Source organism: Pelecanus crispus, chromosome 12 (genome assembly GCF_030463565.1).
Source record: "Pelecanus crispus isolate bPelCri1 chromosome 12, bPelCri1.pri, whole genome shotgun sequence".
Lineage (NCBI taxonomy): Eukaryota > Metazoa > Chordata > Aves > Pelecaniformes > Pelecanidae > Pelecanus > Pelecanus crispus.
In genome coordinates, this window is record NC_134654.1 from 26,097,832 (window position 1) to 26,120,357 (window position 22,526).

The 22,526-nt window shown below is 43.3% G+C and overlaps 1 protein-coding gene across 1 annotated transcript in view; it reads left to right on the forward strand.

The window, feature by feature from the left end:
• CEP112 (centrosomal protein 112) overlaps nt 1-22,069 on the forward strand; it is a 182,915-nt gene extending 160,846 nt beyond the window's left edge. The window contains exons 25-27 of the mRNA XM_075719938.1: nt 17,833-17,934; nt 20,313-20,377; nt 21,733-22,069. Of these exons, the coding sequence (XP_075576053.1) occupies nt 17,833-17,934; nt 20,313-20,377; nt 21,733-21,736 (171 nt within the window). The 3' untranslated portion in view covers nt 21,737-22,069. The remainder of the gene's footprint in view (nt 1-17,832; nt 17,935-20,312; nt 20,378-21,732) is intronic.
• The last annotated feature ends 457 nt before the right edge of the window (nt 22,070-22,526 follow it).

The following is a 22,526-nucleotide window of genomic DNA, read 5'->3' on the forward strand; positions in this document are numbered from 1 at the left end:
ATCATAGAATTGTTTAGGTTGGAAAAGACCTTTAAGATCATCCAGTCCAACCATGAACCTACACTACCAAATCCACACTAAACCAATCAAGGGTAGACTAGACTAAACCATGTCCCGAAGTGCCACATCTACCCGTTTTTTGAACACTTCCAATGCTGAAGTTTCTTATATCTCAGTAATATGTAACTGTGGCAACTGGCTTCTTGTCAACTAAACCCATTTAGGTTATGTTCCTGTATCGTATACTCTTGTGGTGTATCACTTGGTTGTCTCTGATACGTGCCTAGATCTAACGTAAGACAAGATTTCTGATAGAAAGAGCTTTCATTCTACTGAAGGTGTTTCTCTTCCTTGAGTCATATGGCTTTGTGCAGTTGTCAGTCACAGTTAAAAAATCTAAATTGTTCATACAGCAGACTTTACATCCTGTGGATGTGTAATTAAAAATGACGCACATCACTGAGCGCTTAAGCGTGTGCCTTAATGAATCCGGGAATTTAGGCATATGCAACAAATTTTGCTGAACTGGGGCCTGTATGAAAATTAATGGTAGTGATCGTCTTGCTGTATTACCTAGATTTTTTTGGAATACCTCGTTTCATTTCAAATTCCTTTTCGTAAGGGTAATCACCCCAACTCAGTACACTAAAAAGCTCCGAGAATCCCTCTTTTGAGAATTACATGCAAGAACTTTTTCAGAAAAACAACTCTGTTCTTTTCATTCCTTGTTCTAATGTTTTTAACTATAGGGGTGGATTGAGTATGATGTAGAATTTCTAATTGGGGATAATAGAGCGAAAAAAGTTTCTCGTGTTCACAAACAACTGAAGTAGCATCACTATAGGTACTCAAACCGTAGGAATACTCCTCCAAACAGTCAAGTCACAAATAGAGTCTTAAAGGAGAGAGACTCTCTGAAGACAGAAAATCAATTATGTTCAATTCATGATTACTGAGGAAATGAAGGAGAATACCAATGTAGATTTCCAGCCCTTTAATTTCTTTTTTCTCAAATAGATTATAAAAAAGGGAGAAAGGAGTTATCTGAATAAGGATGTTGTAGAAGTATTTGGAATAAAATGGAACAGCTTAGTTTGTTAAGTGGATTTCACTCATGTTCAAATGAAAACAGGAGTGATAATTGTAAAAGAGCTGATTCAAAAGCATTCAGCAATTTTTCATGTTTAATGTTTATCGTTCTGACTTGCTCAATTTTTTATGACTGCTGGATATTTACCACATTCACTCTAACTTACTGTTTCCATGCCAACTAAATATATTTGTTCTCAGATGAATGCTGTGATGCATCGTTCTGAAATTTTAGCTGCCGTGTAGCACAGAGAACTTCTAACATTTGCCACACCTTCTCCTTGATGGGAATAGTGCTACTGCCTGCAGATTTGTGGAGCTGTGAGTAAAGGAACAATAAGACAGAGATGAGCAATGTATGCCTATGTCCAAGGTGTGGGTCCCAAATAGTTCTTAATACAACGACGGCTGGAAGACTTGAGTAATATTAATACCCATTTAGTTTAGGGCTTTTGGTCCATATTTCTTTTCAGATCTATTTTTAAAGGTATCACAGAGTTTTAAATGCAATCAGATAAATTCACTGAAAATCTTTGCCCTCACTTCCGTCATCCTGCCCTGCTATTGGGGTTGGGCTAGATGACCTCTAAAGGTCCCTTCCAACCCAAAGCATCCTATGAATCTATGATTCTGTATCTGGAAAAATCACGTGGAAGCAGTGGAGTTTCCTCCATCTGGAGGTGGGTGAACCACTGCAGGAAGTTTGGTACAAACCCAACCTCTCTCCTGTTACAGAACTTTTAGCTCAGGTGCCCCAGATATTTGCAAAAGCCAGGCAGTGCTCCTGGGGCCCCTGCCTTGAATTCCCAGACTTTCTCAAAGGGTTGTCTTTCTCAGAACAGGTTAGAGTCATCTAAAACCAGGCTAATAAGCTCTAGGTTAGGTGTATACAAGAGTTTGCTTTGTGACCAGCTGCAGGTGGGGAGGATTTAGGCAGCCTTTGTTTTGCAGAGCTGATGAGCGCTTAGGAAACTGAGAAACAAACAGCACGCACTGGAGGTAGTGATGAAATTCTGCCATTTGCTCTGGTTGCTTCAACCCACGTCACTGAAACGCTTCCAAAATTTTCCCCCAGAGACCCATTTCTGCTCCCACAGAAATGGGAAGCTTAGTCTAGATTTGAATGATCTTAACCACAGAAGTGATTCACAGAGAGCAGCCCTTGCACTGTCACTGCCTGCGGACCAGGCGCTTAACCCCTTGGGCAGGCAGCGCTGGCACCGGGGCGCAGCAGCCTCTGCTGCCGTGGGGAAGAAAGTGCGAATCTGAAAGAAGTTTCCACTGTGGCTTTCAAGAACAGCGACACCAAATATTGTCACATTAAAAGAGTTCTTGCAGTGCCTGTACGTGACCGGCGCGGACAGGAGAGGCTGTATCTGAAGAGCGCTTGTTTTTCTGCAGTTCCGCGAGGCTGGAGGCTCCTCTCCTCCTTGCCCATTCGCTTCTGTCCATCCATTGCTCTGCCGACACCCCAAGCACTGGGCTCAGGAGGGTACTGCGTACTTCAGCTGTTTTCCTCCCATAAAGCATTTCATATATGTATATATATATTGTGAAAAATGTAGGAGACAAACAGCCAGAGGGGCGTAGCTCCCCACAGGCTGGCACCTGAAAATCTGCTGGTTCAATGTCTGCAGGCAGCGCAACAGAAGATTTCTTTTCTAACTACATATGGTGAACAAATTTCAGGTTTAAAACGTTTTTATTGAAAAGGGGATATTGGAGAGCCACATAGAAGCAGTGAAGAATCTGATGTAAGCGAGGGCGCACTAGTCGGGCTGTTTGGCGTACGCAGACCAAGACACCCATTTCTCAGGATGGTGTGCTCTTCCCAGACTTCCCTGGCTGTTGGGGAAGAATCAGACTGATTCTGGTTATATCTCTATAAGGGACCTTTCATGGATATAGCTGCCCCTGTATGGCAGTGTTGACAAAGGTACCATAAAATGACTACTCACATTATTTGGAGCCTGATTCTACCACTTTTACGTTGGTTAGTGTCTACCATACATGCGATTCCATTGATATATTCATTAATCACTTTGATACAAAAGCGCTCCCCCAATTTTTCATTACGATTGAGGTTGTTAGAATAAATCATAACTTTGCATTTGACGTATCTGATATTTCGCACAGCATTTTCTTTAACAGCCTACTATGAAAGGAATGCAGAATTAAACCGAATATAGTAAATTATACTGTATAGCATGAAGTTTCAGATTAGCAGAAGGAGATAGAAGCTGAGATTCAAGCACAGAAAAACAGATTTGCAGGTGGGATTTGAAAGGAGCTGGAAATCAATGGAGTTGAAAGTTCCCAGGAGCTCCATATGGCAGGAACTGCGGGAGAGAAGGCTCTCACCAACTGTGCAACTGTCAAAGGGAAAAGAGGTAGATGATGATGTACGTGTGGAAGTCAACGATCAAATGTTAGCTTTGGTAATCAGACACAACTGGAAAATACACAAATATATACCTACTTCACAGAACAGAATGAATTATTGGAATGAAGTGGCCAGCTGGAGAAAGACAGTAAAACAGAAACTACAGAAAAAAATAGTTAAAAGGAAAAAGAAAATTTTTACCAAAAAAGAATAGAAGCATATGCCGGCATGCAGGAATTAGAGAGTATTTTAAAATGTCAGTTTTCTAGCTCTTTGTCTTAAATAGTAGTGAATGAGGAAAAGATCTTTCTTTTAAGAGAGCAGCACATCATTTTAAAGCATCTGTGGTTTGCTTGTGTATTATCAGTTAAGGGAATTTTGTTCTTTCAGAAGTGTTTAAAGTAGGACTACAAGGGACAATAATGCTGGTATTTAATGCAGGGAATTAAAAAAAAGGAAGAAATGTCAATGCATGGAGGAGCCAGTCGGATGACAGAAGAGAAGAGCAGAAGACACCTCATCTCCAGTGCGGGCTCTCAGCGATGCGTGCTCAATTAGTGAACTGTCCCATTCATTTTTTCTGGGTGATGAGGTGCCTGGATGGAGCTAAAAAGGACTGCAAAAGGCCAGCTTTATGCTGATCTTTAACACAATTTAAATTCTAAAGTGGTATTTCGCTTGCAATTTAATCAGCGCAAAATGCCGTCCGTCAGACGTCCATCCGGGAAGCGCAGCAGTGGCCGTCTCCTCCACGACCAGTCCTCACCCATGCCCACAGCTGAGCAGACTAACCAACCCTGATGCGTTGCAAACCTGGCAGCTTGTCTTCCAGTTGAGGTGCTGATTAGACTTTTTGTTCTTGAAAGAGGGGAAATGGCGGTAGTTAAAGAAGCTACATTATCGACAAAGGTTTGCTTGTTCGCACAGTCAGTGTGAAGATACGGAGCCTCATCCTGCACGCTGCTGAGCTTTGTCAGGTCTCCCTGTCGTTAGCAAGCACTCAGCACCTCCGCGTATCAGACACTGAAACCTTGACTCGCTGAACCAGCCCAGGATGGAAAGGATTATATAGAAGGTAACACGTGCTGGAATGTAAAGCTGAAATACATAAATACATTCCAGCGGTGGTGTCAAAGATGCTTATAGCTTTATTTCAGACTTAGTTATCTTCATAGCCTATTAGGACTCGACAGAGCCAGAAATGAGCACCATGTGTTTTCAGCTTCGGCCCAGCAGCGCTGGTTGAGGTTTTGTTCCTTCCTCCAGGTCAGGGGGCGTGAGCCGCGTCCGAGCCCCCTTCGTCCCGCGGAGGGGAGGACTGCTCCTGGCGCAGCGATGGCCTCTCCGGCCGGCACTGACAGCAGCTGAAGGAAACAGCGCTCGGGGACAAAGATGGCATCTGCCATGAGTCATTTGGAAGGAGGGGGAAAGAAGTCGGGGATCCTCCAAATCCCAGCTGGAACAATAGCGGAGCCCTGGAGAGGGGGAGGTTGAGAGAACAGCGCGAATTTTCTAGCCACAACATTCCTGGTTGTTCTATGGTGTTGACAGTGAAAGCTTTTATTCCCCTCCAACTCGCGTAATCCCAAGAATGCTGTTCTTGCCATATGCAGCCCACTGGTGTTTTTTTTTCAAAAAGTTTTGCCTGCCTTCCCTTCCTTTGCAGCTATGAATTATATAGACTCGTATTGCTTAACTACAAACAGAGGATTTTCCAGGTGGGAGATCTTGGTTAAGAAAAAAAAGATATTGAAATACAAGCCACTGAAGTAATAAGGCTTCTTGGATGCAGGTCGGAGAAAAAAAAAAAAGCTATTTAGAGCAGAAAGCTCAGTGTGCAGCTCGCAGCTCGCCGTAACTGGAGGTCCCCGTGGGTTAGTAAAACAACAAGGCAAAAATGTTTTGGACACTCAGATGGTTTACTAGCTAAAGACAGAAAAACAAAGAGGACAGCTATGCCACCAATTTATGTTTTATTGAAACTGTCAGAACAGAGGAGGTTCTCCAGCACTATTTTCTCTGTGGAGAACAACATGGTGTACACTTGACAAAATAACTTGCTCAGCTGATCTTGCTTGGTTACTGTTTTCAGCTGAGCCAAATTCATGCAATTTATGGCATTCATTACTTTTCTTAAGAACTTGAGAACATTTGTATCAAATTGCATTCTATTTCTCTAAATCTGGAAGAACCATATTTCAACGTACGGTTCACAGTAAGAATAGAAATTCCCACTGCCTGAAATAAGAGAGGATGTGGACTAAAAAGCAGCGGATATTCGTGTGTGAATATATTGTGAAAAAACAAATGTTCGGGCCTCGTTCTTCACTGAAAAAATGGATACATCATTTGACTCTTCATTAGGGACAATTCTTGGAGAAGATTTCAAGCTCCAATTAAATATTCTCTTACGACAGAACACTGAGAGATCTGAAGTTTAAGGACATTTCCGATTTCGGCAGATTTGGTTCCTGGGTTGTAGACGTTGCTCCATGTCCCCCGGGCCAGCTGATGGAGGAAGGGGCCCAAGTAGACTCGTAGCAGTTTTGTGGGAGTAGAGCTGTGCTCACTTCGAGTTTAGGAGTGCTGAGAAGCAGAGGAGGAGTCACTGCAATTAGGGGAAACACAAACAAGCAGTGATTAATCATTACTTTGACATTCTTTGGGTTGTTGTTTGGTTTTTGGGGTTTTTGTTGATTGGTTTTGTTTTTTTTTTAATTGGGATGGCATCCTAGTAATTTGTCCTTTGCTTGCCCTTTTCAAAGTGCTTTCAGAAAATTACTTCAGCAATCTTCACATCACCTGAATGAAGTTGACCTATGCAATATTATTATTATCCTCATTTAGAAGGATGAGAGTGTAGTCTGAGATGAAATGATTTGCCTAAGGCTGAAGGAGTTATTTTTACCTTTTTGGTACCCTAACCTGTCTTCAGATTTATTACAGTGGATCTTTCACGTCTTCCTTCAGAGATGCATATTGCAGAACAGATGCATAACCTTTTAAAAGAGATTTCTCTTTTAAACAGCATTGTAACATACCGTTGTTTAAATAATGCAGGAAAGGATTTGAGAGAGACGGAAAATTACTTTTCTCATCTTACTCCCTCTGAAACGTGGAGAAAATTTGATAATAATTAAATGATCCTAATTATGCCTTTTGGTCACTATCCTAGTATTTCATGGCACACGTGGAATTATTATCCTTCACAGATATTATTAACAGGCAGAAATTAAAATACTAAAAAAACCGCACCACCTTAGTTGAGTGAACTGCCTTTTGATTCTTATCTGACATAAACAAAATGTTAACTTCATGCCCTTCAAGACAAGATTTATTTTTTTTAAAGGAACTTCAACAACTCTCCTGTGGTCCCTTCATTTGCTTTGGCAATGTATACTTCAGTGCTTCATTTGCATTTTCCTTATGTTCCTCTGGTTCAAATCAAGTAATTTACAACTGGGAGATCGGGAGAAGATTGCAATTGTTTGGGGTTTTTTTAATTTTTTTTTTTTTTAACGAGATGGGGATTTTGAAACAGGGCCAGTGTGTTCTGGATGATAAACCCGGCATTACAGAGCTCTCGGAAGTAAGAAGGGGAGAGCTGTTTATCAGGAACCTGAATAAGATATGGGGTGGTTGTGGCTGTATTGCAAAGCATAGAAGAGAAGCAGAATATCCTCTGCCCTGCAGGCTGTTCTTAGCCCATGGACTAACATGCATCTGATCATCCTGAAGATACTGTATTTCTCCTGGATGTGCTTAAGTTGTTTCTTTCAAAAAGGAAGGAGAGTGACTGCAGTGCAGCTCGGTGCCAATGGGACTTGTGCCTGATCAGTCCTGGGCTCCCTTCTGCTTCTAACCCAGCCGCACAAACATCCTTTGGAAGCTTTTAGAAATAACGAGTAGCTGCAAAACTGAATTGTGCCCCTTGAAGACTCCTTGAAGTAGTAAAATTGAAACTTGTCTCATGCTATGGAAAAGCGTTGGGCCAGGCAAGCCTGACTGCTTGGTTTGGAAAGCTCCGTTTTGGATATTTCTCTTCCGGGCATCAAACCCAACTTTTAGCTGTTCTGAGAACAGTCAGTGCCTAACTATGACAAGATCTCGCGGTAGCCTGTGAAATTATAACTTCCCTACTTTTTGCATCACTTTCTATAACGGTGTGAATAGTTGTCTCTTCTTTTTTTCCTAATTTATCGTGTGACTAAGCATACATGAGCTATGTGTGGCAACTTCAGCTTTCAGTTGTTTCTGCTGACACCAAAGATGATTGATGGTAAAACTTTAAACCTCATATGTTAGCCACCAACCTGAATAAACAAAGACCAGTGTGGCAGCTTAATATTAAAAGCTATAAAACCTTCCTGGGGGTTCACGGATTAAATCAACTCACCAAAATGAATTTCAAAAAAAACTTTCTCAGGACTGAAGAAAAACGAACACAACAGTAAATGAAATAGAGCTATCCTCATCCAGCTGCCTAAAGCCCTCCTGGGGGATGAAGAATTGCAATTTTAAACATCTCTCAAGAGTGCAAGAAGAGACACAGTATTTGTGGATCCTAGGGAGGCAGCTTGAGGCTATAAAAGAACAAAAAAGCCTTTACGGCACCAAAAAAAAAAAAAAAAATCCCTGCAGACATAGCTTTCGTTGGTCAAAAATAAGTGGTAAAAAATAAAAACATTGCCCCATTAAAATTAGTATACATTAGCCCACTAGATGTTATTTTTCAGTTATAAGAAGTGATTCAGATTGTTGCCATGCACTATTTTAATCTCTTGGGTCATTAAACCTTGATAGTAACTTCAGCCAAAAATATCAGCATGTTGTTTACCATAATATGACAGGAAACAGCTGGGATCTTATTTTCATCTTATTGTGATGCAATTATTAGTGAGCACAGTTGAAAGTAATGTATTTTGTCTTAGCAAACAAACAAATTGCAGTTGTATCCCAAAGAGCAGTTTTCACTGCAGAAAAAGTGTGCGTGTCTTCTCTCTGAAATAGAGTAAGAAATCAGCCCCAAGCAATACTTCAGCTACCAGGGCTTGTTTCTCATTTTCTTTTCTGCGTTTTCAGCCGACCCAGTAATATATATCCTTACGTTAAAGCACAGGACGTATTTCTTCCTGACTTTCCAAGAAACGCCTTCGTCAAAAGGGAACAATCCCCTTGCTCCTTTGCAGAGTTAATGGCAAACGTTAACAGCATTGTGAAAGCGTGTATTTAGAGGACACTTGCAGATTAAACTGTTAAAACCAGCGACCTGGTTGAAAGAAGACTGTTGCCCAATTAGAACATTATTATTTCACTCACAGAGCTGTATTAAAATTTTTGTTGCAGCTACTGTCGTGGTTTAGCCCCAGCCAGCAACTAAGCACCACGCAGCCGCTCGCTCACTCCCCCTACCCCGATGGGATAGGGGAGAGAATTGGAGGAGTAAGAGTGAGAAACACTCCTGGGCTGAGATAAGAACAGTTTAATAATTGAAATAAAGTAAAATAGTAATGCTAATAGTAACAGTATAATAATGATAATAATAATAATGATACACGAAGCAAGTGATGCACAATGCAATTGCTCACCACCCGCCGACCGATACCCAGACAGTTCCCGAGCAGCGATCGCTGCTCCCCGGCCAACCCCCCCCAGTTTATATACGGAGCATGACGTCATATGGTATGGAATAGCCCTTTGGTCAGTTTGGATCAACTATTCTGGCTGTGCCCCCTCCCAGTTTCTTGTGCGCCTGGCAGAGCATGGGAAGCTGAAAAAGTCCTTGACTAGCATAAGCAGTACTCAGCAACAACTAAAAACATCAGCATGTTATCAACATTCTTCTCCTACTAAATCCAAAACACAGCACTATGCCTGCTGTTAGGAAGAAAATTAACTCTATCCCAGCCGAAACCAGGACAGTATCCACCCCTTATTCTATACCATCTACGTCATGCACAGGCCCTCCCCTTTCCAATGTGTTCCAATTAATCACCACCCCTTTCCCTATCTTGATATACACACAGATATCATTCCCTTCGTCTATGGCCCATCCCTCTAAAATGTCCATTGAGTTCATTTAGCCCATGACTTTGGGTTCCATCTGTCATCACAGTCTTTCAGAGCAGGAGAGGTGGTGTGCAGTGTTGGACTGTTGCATGCTGAAGTCAGTTCTCATTCCAACATGGTTTCATCAAAGTTCATTTTCCTTAGGCTGGGCAATTCTTACTGCAATACCATTGATGCGGCATATAGCAATCATAATATATAGTATTATATACTTAATATTAACCTACTATATTATTATATTAACATGCAGTTAAGAGATAACATATAGTTAAGAGATAACATACAGTATTATAAAGCAATTAATATTATACAATTCAGTTCATTGGCTATTTTCACCCAAAATCAAATTCCCTTGAGGTACACATTGGGCTTCCCCATCCTTTCGCATCACCCACCAAGTGCACCCAGGTCCTTGAGCAAAAGCAATCCCACGAATGGGTTTGCCTTTGCCAGAGGGGGAAGTAACCCAGACTGTCTTCCCCAGCATATTTTTCATGTGCACTACAGGAACTTTATCTCCTTCTACAGTACGTAAAAGTTTTGATTGGGCAGGGCCAGCTCGATTGGCAGATCCCCTGGTGTTGACTAACCAGGTGGCTTTTGCTAAATGCGTATCCCAATGTTTAAACGTCCCACCACCCATTGCTCTCAGGGTAGTCTTTAACAATCCATTGTATCGCTCAATTTTCCCGGAGGCTGGTGCATGGTAAGGGATGTGATACACCCACTCAATGCCATGCTCTTTGGCCCAGGTGTCTATGAGGTTGTTTCGGAAATGAGTCCCGTTGTCTGACTCAATTCTTTCTGGGGTGCCATGTCGCCACAGGACTTGCTTTTCAAGGCCCAGGATGGTGTTCCGGGCGGTGGCATGGGGCACGGGATATGTTTCCAGCCATCCAGTGGTTGCTTCCACCATGGTGAGCACATAGCGCTTGCCCTGGCGGGTCTGTGGGAGCGTGATGTAATCAACCTGCCAGGCCTCCCCATATTTATATTTCAGCCATCGTTCACTATACCCAAGGGGCTTGAACTGCTTGGCTTGCTTGATTGCAGCGCATGTTTCACACTCATGAATAACCTGTGCAATACTGTCCATAGTTAAGTCCACCCCTCGATCACGAGCCCATTTATACGTTGCATCCCTTCCTTGATGGCCTGAGGCATCATGGGCCCACCGAGCTATAAATAATTCACCCTTATGTTGCCAGTCCAAATCCACCTGAGCCACTTCAATCTTAGCAGCCTGATCTACTTGCTGGTTGTTTTGATGTTCTTCAGTGGCCCGACTCTTAGGTACATGAGCATCTACATGACGAACTTTTACAACCAGGTTCTCTACCCGGGCAGCAATATCTTGCCACAATGCGGCAGCCCAGATGGGTTTGCCTCTGCGCTGCCAGTTGCTCTGCTTCCATTGCTGCAGCCACCCCCACAGGGCATTTGCCACCATCCATGAGTCAGTATAGAGATAAAGGACTGGCCACTTTTCTCTTTCAGCAATATCTAAAGCCAGCTGGATGGCTTTCACCTCTGCAAACTGACTCGACTCCCCTTCTCCTTCAGCAGTTTCTGCGACTTGTCGTATAGGACTCCATACAGCAGCTTTCCACCTCCGATGCTTTCCCACGAGACGACAGGACCCATCAGTGAACAGGGCATATTGCTTTTCATTTTCTGGCAATTTATTATACAGTGGGGCCTCTTCAGCACGTGTCACCTCCTCCTCTGGTGATATTCTAATGTTTTTTCCTTCTGGCCAGTCCATGATCACTTCCAAGATTCCTGGGCGACTGGGGTTTCCTATTCGAGCCCGTTGTGTGATCAATGCAACCCACTTACTCCATGTAGCATCAGTTGCATGATGTGTAGAGGGGACCCTCCCTTTGAACATCCAGCCCAACACCGGCAGTCGGGGTGCCAGCAGGAGCTGTGCTTCAGTACCAACCACTTCTGAAGCAGCTCGAACCCCTTCATATGCTGCCAGTATCTCTTTCTCAGTTGGAGTGTAGCGGGCTTCGGATCCTCTGTATCCCCGACTCCAAAACCCTAGGGGTCGACCTCGAGTCTCCCCTGGTGCTTTCTGCCAGAGGCTCCAGGTAGGGCCATTCTCCCCGGCTGCGGTGTAGAGCACATTTTTAATATCCTGCCCTGCCCGGACTGGCCCAAGGGCTACTGCATGAACTATCTCACGTTTAATTTGTTCAAAGGCTTGTTGTTGCTCAGGGCCCCATTTGAATTCGTTCTTCTTCCGGGTCACTTGATAGAGAGGGCTTACGATCTGGCTGTAATTTGGAATATGCATTCTCCAAAACCCCACAACACCTAAGAAAGCTTGTGTTTCCTTTTTGCTAGTTGGTGGGGACATAGCTGTTATTTTGTTGATCACATCCATTGGGATCCGACGACGTCCATCTTGCCATTTTATTCCTAAAAACTGGATCTCCTGTGCAGGCCCCTTGACCTTACTCTGTTTTATGGCAAAACCAGCCTTCAGAAGGATTTGGACTATTTTCTTTCCCTTCTCAAAAACTTCTTCTGCTGTATTGCCCCACACAATGATGTCATCAATGTACTGCAGATGTTCTGGAGCTTCACCCTGTTCCAGTGCTGTCTGGATCAGTCCATGGCAAATGGTGGGGCTGTGCTTCCACCCCTGGGGCAGTCGGTTCCAGGTGTACTGAACACCCCTCCAGGTAAAAGCAAACTGGGGTCTGCACTCTGCTGCCAAAGGGATGGAGAAAAATGCATTAGCAATATCAATTGTGGCATACCACTTAGCTGCCTTTGACTCCAGTTCATATTGAAGTTCTAGCATGTCTGGCACGGCAGCACTCAGCGGCGGTGTAACTTCGTTCAGGCCACGATAGTCCACTGTTAGTCTCCACTCCCCATTAGACTTTCGCACTGGCCATATGGGACTGTTAAAGGGTGAGCGAGTCTTGCTGATCACTCCCTGGCTCTCCAGTCGACGAATCAGGTTATGGATGGGAATCAGGGAGTCTCGGTTGGTGCGATATTGCCGCCTGTGCACAGTTGTGGTAGCAATCGGCACGTGTTGTTCCTCAACCTTCAGCAACCCTACAATCGAAGGGTCCTCTGAGAGACCGGGCAAGGTGGACAACTGTTTAATTTCCTCTGTCTCCAAAGCAGCTATACCAAAAGCCCACCGGTACCCTTTTGGGTCCTTGAAATACCCTCTCCTGAGGTAGTCTATGCCAAGGATGCACGGAGCATCTGGGCCAGTCACAATGGGGTGCTTTTGCCACTCATTCCCAGTTAGGCTCACTTCAGCTTCCAGTACAGTGAGCTGTTGGGATCCCCCTGTCACTCCAGAAATACAAATGGGTTCTGCCCCTCTATAGTTTGATGGCATTAGCGTGCACTGTGCACCAGTGTCCACTAGAGCCTTATACTCCTGTGGGTCTGACGTTCCAGGCCATCGAATCCACACAGTCCAGTAAACCCGGTTGTCCCTTTCCTCCACCTGGCTGGAGGCAGGGCCCCTCTAACACTGGTCACAGTATTCGTTGTTCACTTCCTGTAAATGTGAATCAAAAGTCCCCTGATCAAGGTCGGAAGTAAAATTAGCCCTCTTACTCTGTCTCGGGAACTGCTCACTGGAAACTGGAGCTGCAATTTTCCTGGGAGAACCGCCTTTTCTAATAGTTTTTCCTTGCAACTCACGCACCCGTGCCTCTAAGGTTGAGGTGGGTTTTCCATCCCACTTTCTCATGTCCTCTCCATAATCACGCAGGTAAAACCACAGGGTGCCCCGTGGTGTGTATCCTCTATATCCTCTCTCTTGAGCATAGGGACGTTGACTCCTAATGGCTGAGACACTGGTCCGTGCAGGTGGGGAGTAGGACAGATCCTCTCTGAGTTGTTGGAACTCTTGGCATATTTTTTCAGACAGTTTTTCCACAGCCGAGACACAGGCCCGTAGGGAGGAAGAGAGCTTTTCTTCGTAGTCCCGGAGTTGTCTAGCCACTTCATCCACCGTTGGTGCCTCGTCGTCTTTCCAGGCTAGTATTGCCAACGAGTTGGAATACGATGCTGGTGCGCTCCGTACCACCTTCCGCCACATGGATTGTGTGCACCTGACTTCATCTGGGTCTTTGGTTAACCGCTCATCATTCAGGTCACTGTAAATCACCTCCAGCACGCCTAATTCCCTCAGGTACTGGATACCTTTCTCTACGGTGGTCCATTTGCTTGGGCGGTATAAAACATCCTCCTTGAAGGGATACCTTTCCTTCACGCTTGACAGAAGTCGCCTCCAGAGGCTGAGCGGTTTTGCCCCTTTTCCAATTGCTTTGTCAATGCCCCCTTCCCTGGAAAGGGATCCCAGCTGCTTGGCTTCCCTACCCTCTAAATCCAGGCTACTGGCCCCGTTATCCCAGCATCGGAGCAGCCAGGTGATGATGTGCTCGCCTGGATGACGACCGAAATCTTTTCGCATATCTCGCAGCTCACTCAGGGATAGGGATCGGGTGGTCACCATCTCATTTATGGGTTCTTCCTCCTCTGGTTCTCGTGATGGCCCTGGTTCATCTTCATCCCTTACTAAACGAACTGATTTCCTCGTGTATTTCTTCTTCTGTATAGGGGCAACTGATACCGGTGCAGGTTGGTTCTCTGGTTTAGCCGCAGTGCCTGCCACTGGGGTTGGAGTGGCTGCAGTACCTGTGGTGGGTGTTGGAGTAGCCACAGTGCCTGTGGTGGGTGTTGGAGTAGCTGCAGTGCTTGTGGCTGTGGTTGGAGTAGCCACAGAGCCTGTGGTGGGTGTTGGAGTAGCTGCAGTGCTTGTGGCTGTGGTTGGAGTAGCCACAGTGCCTGTTGTTTTGTCATCAGATCCAGAGACCTTCTCTTTCCCTTGAGGGTACTGAATAGTGTTAAACAGGGCTCTATAAGCATGGGCCAGTCCCCAGCATGTTGCAATGAGTTGTGTCTCTTTGGAGTTGCCAGGGTGAGAACATACTTCTTCCAAATACTTTACTAGTTCTTCAGGATTCTGCACTTGTTCAGGGGTAAAGTTCCAAAACACTGGAGGTCCCCACTGCCCTAGGTACTTGCGCATACAATCCCACACACCCTGCCACTCATAACTATCCAGCCTTGGGGTAGATCTCTGGATGGTATTTTTAAACTGCTTACTGACCTTTATCAAAATGGAAACAACATTCCCAAGAATTATCAATAGAAGTATCTTAACAGCCCAGGGGTGTTCAAGATACAGGAAAGTTGTTGTAATGAAGGAGGAAACATCATAGAAGAAAGCAGCAAAGGTGCCATTCTGTATTTCCTCCACAACAAGCCTCTCAGGGTAAGAAGTATAATTGCTAACTCTCTCTATGAGGTAGTACCCGAAGTACAGTAGTGACTTCTGTATGAAACCCAAATACCAAAGAATGCTCAAGGTCAGGGCTTTGATAAGGAACCTCCCAAGCAAAAGATCATGAATCACTGCAGAGCATAGCACACTACACAAACTGACAGCAAGCTTTAACGCGTGCTGCAAAAAAAAGAACATGGTGCAGATCAGAAGAACTAATATCGTGACCAGCAACTGTTAACAGACTCCTTAATACACTCTGATTAATCTGTTGTTATCTCAAGCCCCACGTTGGGCGCCAAAAAGGACTGTCGTGGTTTAGCCCCAGCCAGCAACTAAGCACCACGCAGCCGCTCGCTCACTCCCCCTACCCCGATGGGATAGGGGAGAGAATTGGAGGAGTAAGAGTGAGAAACACTCCTGGGCTGAGATAAGAACAGTTTAATAATTGAAATAAAGTAAAATAGTAATGCTAATAGTAACAGTATAATAATGATAATAATAATAATGATACACGAAGCAAGTGATGCACAATGCAATTGCTCACCACCCGCCGACCGATACCCAGACAGTTCCCGAGCAGCGATCGCTGCTCCCCGGCCAACCCCCCCCAGTTTATATACGGAGCATGACGTCATATGGTATGGAATAGCCCTTTGGTCAGTTTGGATCAACTATTCTGGCTGTGCCCCCTCCCAGTTTCTTGTGCGCCTGGCAGAGCATGGGAAGCTGAAAAAGTCCTTGACTAGCATAAGCAGTACTCAGCAACAACTAAAAACATCAGCATGTTATCAACATTCTTCTCCTACTAAATCCAAAACACAGCACTATGCCTGCTGTTAGGAAGAAAATTAACTCTATCCCAGCCGAAACCAGGACAGCTACTTACAATGAAACTTTCTTGACTTTCCTCTAGGAAGAATTCTAATCAGGGGCTCTTGCTGCGTGCCTGGCACCTGAGGAAGCTGGTGTGAGTCCTAGACGCTCGAGTCTGATGGCTCGATCGTGGTGTAGTGAGTTGTAGCAGAGCCCAGGCTCGGCTCCTGCCATCTGTGTTGCCTGTAAATGGAGAGCTTGGTGCGAGTCAGGCCCCTGCGATGGAGTTTCTGTGCTGGTTGGGTCACCCCAACATATTGGCAAGGTGATCGAGCATCCAGATCCTCTTAATCGTGAAATAGATCTTTATTATTCAAAATTCAGGAAATAAAAGCATTTTGCTCTTCTAGCTGCCTGTGTCTGCTCCTGTTTCACCGAGAACAAATGTAACATGTTGTCTTAACTGAAATATATGTTTCTGCTCTATCAAGGTCCCCACCCAAATGAGCTGTTGGCTCAGAAAATATTTATCCTGGCAAAGCACCTATGCATAGCTTTGTAAGCCTTTATGGAAGTAGTAGCATAAATTTATCGGAGTAACTTTCAAAAACATAAATTTTGATCACTGGTTTATATACAAGCAGAGTTCAAACAAGGTTTCCTGTCTCACCATTTTTTTTTTCTTTAGATTTGCATAGTGGCATCACTTCCTTTCGGCTCACAAGGAAAGCCTCTAATTGCCTATTTGCATAGAGATCTGGAGATTTCCTCTGCATGTTGGAATGACTCATAGACAGAATTTTCCTAAAGTTTTATCAGATTGTTTTATTCCTTTTGTATTGATAATTGTATTATGCATAACGCATATTTTGGCATGACCTGCTTTTTCCGAAAGATGGTTATTGGCACATCTTGCAGTGAACTTTGTGTTTGGTTCTCACGTGTTTAAGCGTGTGCTCCTTGCAAGCTGGGAGCTGGAAGTTGTAACTCGTGGCTTCTTCAGATGTGAGACTGAGGTTTTGATTTGTGGTTGCAATAGTAGATTTAAGCAATTTGGTAACTAAAACAAAATTAGTACAAAACGGTGTTGGTGTGTAAATCATTGTAAAAAAAGACTCAATTTGAAAGTTTAAAGATATTTTATAAGTTAATCTGATATTGAATCCCTTTTATCCTTTATTTACATACTCAGCTGCTAATCCAGAAAAACACCTAAGTACTTGCTTAATTTGAATTAAGCGGTTAATCCTATTGGAAGTTAAGCACACGCGAGGCCCTGATTCAGCCAAGTAATAAAGTGTGCGAGCAGTCCTGTGCAACTCAATGGACAGAGCTGAACCAGACTCTCCGTATTTTTCTGGGTCAAGATTCAGCAAATACAACCCCACCAGAGAGATACGAAGCACGATCCTTCCAGCTGATCTGTCTTCATTTAACATTGCTTTGTAATTGTACTGTTTACTCAGCATCTGTTGAATAAGGTTATGGACTAAAATGTCGTCCTTTAGAAGTAATCATTTTGGTGTGAACGTCTGATCTCATAACGTCTAAGATACTCAAACCTATTTGTTGAAAGTCCCGTAGCATCAATGAAGTTGAGGAAGACACAAAGTGCAGTGAAAAATAGTTGCACAATAAATTAAAAAAGGCCTTGAAGGCACCTAGGAGTTGAGAAATTTTGTAAAAAAATCTTGGGAAACAGTAATTCACCTTGTCTTAGGAAGTAAGTGGCAAATATCACTCTACTGACCTGGTTCAGATCCCACCAAAGACAAAAAGAAAACTTCTGACTATCAATTTGCAAAGTGTGTGTCTGTATAAGTGCTCTATTGAGATAGATTTAGGAATGAGTATTGCTTCTTCAGATCATGTCCCAGCAAATGCCTTACTGCTTCCTTTTCATGACTTTTTGCTCCTCTCTCTGTACTTTTTATTCTTGTTTTCTTTTTCCTTTCTTCCTCCTTTTTACCTCTTCTGCTCTTTACAGGTCTTTGCTGATCTTTCTTCTCTCTCTTTCCCTTTCCCTTGATGTCCCAATTCCAAGTTTACTTGGACTCCAAATTGGGCAAAAGGAGCAAAAAAGTTACTCTCCAGCTTCCAAGAGTAGCCATCTATATAGAAATTTCTTTTTCTTCTGTTACAGATGACCCATATACGACAAGAATATGAAACCACACTCAAAGGTCTGATGCCAGCATCTTTGAGACAGGAACTTGAAGACACCATTGTATCTTTAAAATCTCAGGTAAATTTTTACTATTCATCTTTTTGGACTGGATAAAAACTATCTCTTCTAGACAAGAAATCATGGTCATCTAAAATTTGGCCAAAAATACTGAATAAGTCTCAAAACCAAATTATGGCAGCACTTGCATGCTTCTCACTCAGTCATCCTTCACAAGGCTTTTCTCCTCCAGTTTCCTCACCCTGAGAGCTACCAGATTGTGTCTTTTGATCCCAGATTTTGCTTCAGTTGGCAATTGAAAGTAGAAATTACGCTGTGTTCAGTATTAGGGGTTTTTTGTCAACCTTTCAAATAGAGCACACAGTTATCTCTCATCTTCCTTACCCTGTTTTTCCTGAAGGAATCATTTAAAGGGTGCATGTAAAGGGTGCAGAAGAGAATGAGAAATCATTTTGTTTTCTTTCAGCCTATATAATAAAGCAAATGGGATATTTCTTTTAAGATAGTAGTTCAAATGATCATTGTGTTATTTCCACATTTTCCAATATAAAGAGGCTCTAATAGACTTCGGTAACTGCTTTGTTTTTAATATTGCAAAACGCTAGCTCATCTAGAATAATACAGAATCAATATTACCTATACGAAACAGACTATAAAACTGGCTAATAGAAATATCAAAATGTCATTGTAAATAGGGAATTAATAATGAATTGGGTGTGTTCCTTGTTCATGGTTTCCACAGAAGTTATTTGGTGCTGTCCTATTCAGTATATTAGGAGTTGAAAGAAAACAAAATGTCATCGTGGCCTCAAGTGACATGAGGAAGGATAAAGAACAGTAAGGAGGAGTGGTCGTAGCTGTGGAACAATGGTAGCCCAAAGAAAACACTGTCAGTGTTCGCATATGGCCCGGTTCAGGACTGTACATTTAAACGTGTCGGGAAGGACTGGGATCTGTCCTGGGCTGAAGGGAAGAAATGAAAGGCAGGGCAACGCTGGTGACTCAGAGCTGCCCATGAGCTCTGGGAAGAGCAAAAGCCCTGAGGACACGGCACACAAGTTTAGGCTTGATACCAGCACACGCCTTATACCAACTTTCAGGACCGTTTTTCAAGCGATTGGAGATCTACAGACTCCCCATTTCTCTTTCTTATGCAATCTCTCTCTATAGAGGTGGGTGGTAATTTAATGTATTTGGGGTTTTTTCCCCTTTATTTTTTTCCTCTTTACAATGCATAAGGGTTATTCTGTAGTATTTTTTGCTATGCGTGAGACACTTTCCCTGGCAAAGTGTGCCTTTAATAGAAGTAGGAAATTTTCATCTTCCTATGTGCTAGTAGTAACACAACTTCAGCACTATGGCTGTAAACACTCTGCTTACATGTCAAGGGATTCCTAATGGAAGTGATGCTCTTTCTCATCTAAATAGTTGTGGGAAATAAAGAGTTAAGGATCTACTGGGGAAATCTATTTCCAGTTGATAGTAAAAAGCTATTTTTAAAGTGTGGTTGACTATTAGCACTGTCTGGTAGGAAGCGTTCCTCTGGAGCTAATGGAAGAATACCACAACTTTTAATGAGTTAAAAAAAAGTAGAATCTGATATCCACCTGCAGGGCTTCTGTAAGCAGCAGCAGCATTTCAAAAGAGTAAAAGTAACTACACACACTAAAACCTGGGTGCTATCCCAGAAATACATAGCTGCCGGCTGTATTTCCAGCGGTACGCTGTCGTCGCAGACCACTCGGTAAGCAGGGCTCTTTCTGAAGCACAGGTGTCCTGGTCTTTGAAAATTGTTGAAATTCCTGTTTGAAAACATCAGACAAGAAGGGCAGTGGAATCTCTGCACCTGTCAGGATTATTTATTGTTGGAGGAGGATGAAGAGGATAGGCTGGGTAAAAGCACCGAGCAGTGATAAAAATAAACACCAAAAAAAAAAAAAAAAGAAAATACTTGAGGCTTGGGCAAAGTTTTCTAAAAACATTGCTAAATATAAAGTATGCTGCCCAATTGTCTGCTCTTGGTGAGTCATCCAAAAGTGGCCTCAGTGTATTAATAAACATTAATTTTCGTACACTTCAAGAACAGGTGAGCACCTTCATCACAAGAGCAAAAATGCAGAGATCAGAGCACAGGCATCATATGGGAGTTGAGAGTAGAACTGGAGCTCCCAAACCCTTCCGTAACCCATATTGTACCACCAACCGAGTTTAAAAACTGTTTTGACTCTGTTCCTAAAGGAGTAGATAGTGTGCAGCTGGAGCAGGGCCAGGGAAGCCGTGCTAACAATCTTCCGTCAAGTATTAATTCTAGTATGCAGCTAAAGTGTTACTGCGTTTTATTTAGGCAGGAGAGACAAGAAAAACACCCTTTATGAAATGAGCGCAAATGTATTAATTAGAATTTTGTACGCCATTTTCACGTGGGGTGTATTTTACAGGTAAATATTCTGCAGAAAAGAGTCTCTGTCCTCCAGGAAGAGCTGAACGCCTGCCACGCCAGAAGGTACGTGATTATCTTTGATCAATTTGTACCATTTCACACCTGTGGATCCCAGTTATTGAAGTTTTACGGCTTAATTAAAACACTCAAATATGGTTGCAGTTTGAAAAGATCCTTATTTTCAGTAAACAAGCGTCTGAGAATTTTCCCGGTGCTTAGTCAGTACTATTAGAGCAAGATTAGAGAACTTGCAGGTGCATTACAAGTCTGGGCTTTGCCTCGACGTTCATGATGAGACAGTGGCTCGGTGCACAGCTGCAGCTCTGCGGTGACACCACCTCCTTTTAAGATAGAAAACAATGATGCAATGCGTAATATTACAGATCACATCTTCAAAGTACCGGATCTTCATGAGCCTCAGCTTTTTTCAGACGTTTACACCCTCCAATATAAATTATGGCAAGTGCTGCAGCAATAAAAAGCCTTGCTGTGCCTTTAGAGTAAGTGATTCACATGGAGAGGTGAGTAAAAGGAAACTTCCTAGGAAAGCCACTCCATCTTTTTTATATTTATAGACTTTGATGATAACTTGCATATCTCACAGGAGGATTTCTGCAAATAAGAATGTGTGCTTGTAAAAATAGTGTAAAAATTTGGCAGATATTTAAACAATTGTAAAAATATTAACGGTGTGAAAGTTGTCTGAAAATATTAATCCTAAACTATTTGTTCAGGAGAATTAGCTAAAGCTAACTGGAAACTGAAAATGTCACAGATCCTTGGTAATGTGTCCAGCGTAGGTAACTTTGTTAGATAAATATAAAGGTGTAACGTAGTCTCTAGACTGGCTCCAACAGCAGCAGTAGCATTACCAAGGGATGCATTTGGTCTCCGACTTATTCTGAATTAGTGCCTTCACAGTTAGGAAAACAGCTGTTTCGAAAGATGAATAATCACGTAGCGCTAGGTCAGGCCGGGCCACAAACGACTGAGACGCTGGGGTGGAAGGAGCCCCCGCCACGTCCCGCTGGAGAGGAAGGGCAGGGACAGAGCCAGCACGGCACACAGCCGCTCCTCCCCGCGGGGCTGCCGCGCCATTCGCTCGTAGACTTGGAGAAGCTCCTGTGCTGCTTCTGCTCAGGGAAATTTTCACGCTAAATTTTGTGTTAGCATTTACCTGACCCTCCCTCACCGAAATACTGCTTCTCGCTGCTTCGACGCCCGTGCCCACCCGTGGCTGCAGGTGTGACGCAGCTGCCCCGTGGCACGCTCCCCTCCGCGCCTCCGAACACCGACACAGCGGCAGTCGCGGCCGTATCCGGGCCCGCTGCCGACCGGACCCAGCCCCGGCTTCAGCCTGTTATGTTTTTATAGTAAGAATAGTAAGATGGAACTGATGAGAATCTCTTCATTTTCAGGTAGCTGCTGGAGCTGTTGGATTGCTTCGATTGCCAAGTGGACTGCTTTGAATAGGTTTGAAGATTTGGCTCTTGTAAATTAAAATGCAAAGATCAGTGGCTGTTTTGTTAGCACATAAAATTTAATGAAGTTCATGAAAACACATCCATTCCTCGTGCCAGCATGTTTTTAGTTGTATCTTCCTTCCATTTTTTTTATCATTATCTTATTACAGACTTACGCTTTCGATATACTGTGTGTTTGAGTCCGTGCTGAGCTTGCTTACCGAGTGAGTTTCCTCTACTAATATTTTTGTTATTACTTCCCAGTACCATTCTTTTCACTTTTATACATGAAGAAAATCCCATTTTCTATTATTATTGTCCAAGATATTTTAACATATTTTGACATTGTTTTGTGTCCATGTGTTTACATAATATTAAAATATTATTATTTTGTACTATTTTGTTTTGACATTATTGTCCCGCTTGGGCATCTCACTCACCTAAGGAGCCACAGTGCATATGAGAGTGTTGTATGGCTTTGTTAACTGGGAAAATATTTCATGCTGTGTTTCAAGGAAAAAATCTTGTAGCGAGAATGAAAACACCACGATGACAAATGCAGCCACCGTTGCCAGTTAATAGCATATAAATCGATCATTGGGTTGCATAGGTCGGTCACAGGAAAGCCCTTCGTCATTTACTGATAACACAGTTACGGGCCATTACTGAAAAAGAGTCGTAACTGATACGGCCTGAGTCTGCGTGAGTGTACACGGGCTCCCTTGGGTGATCCTGGTAAATCTAAGCAG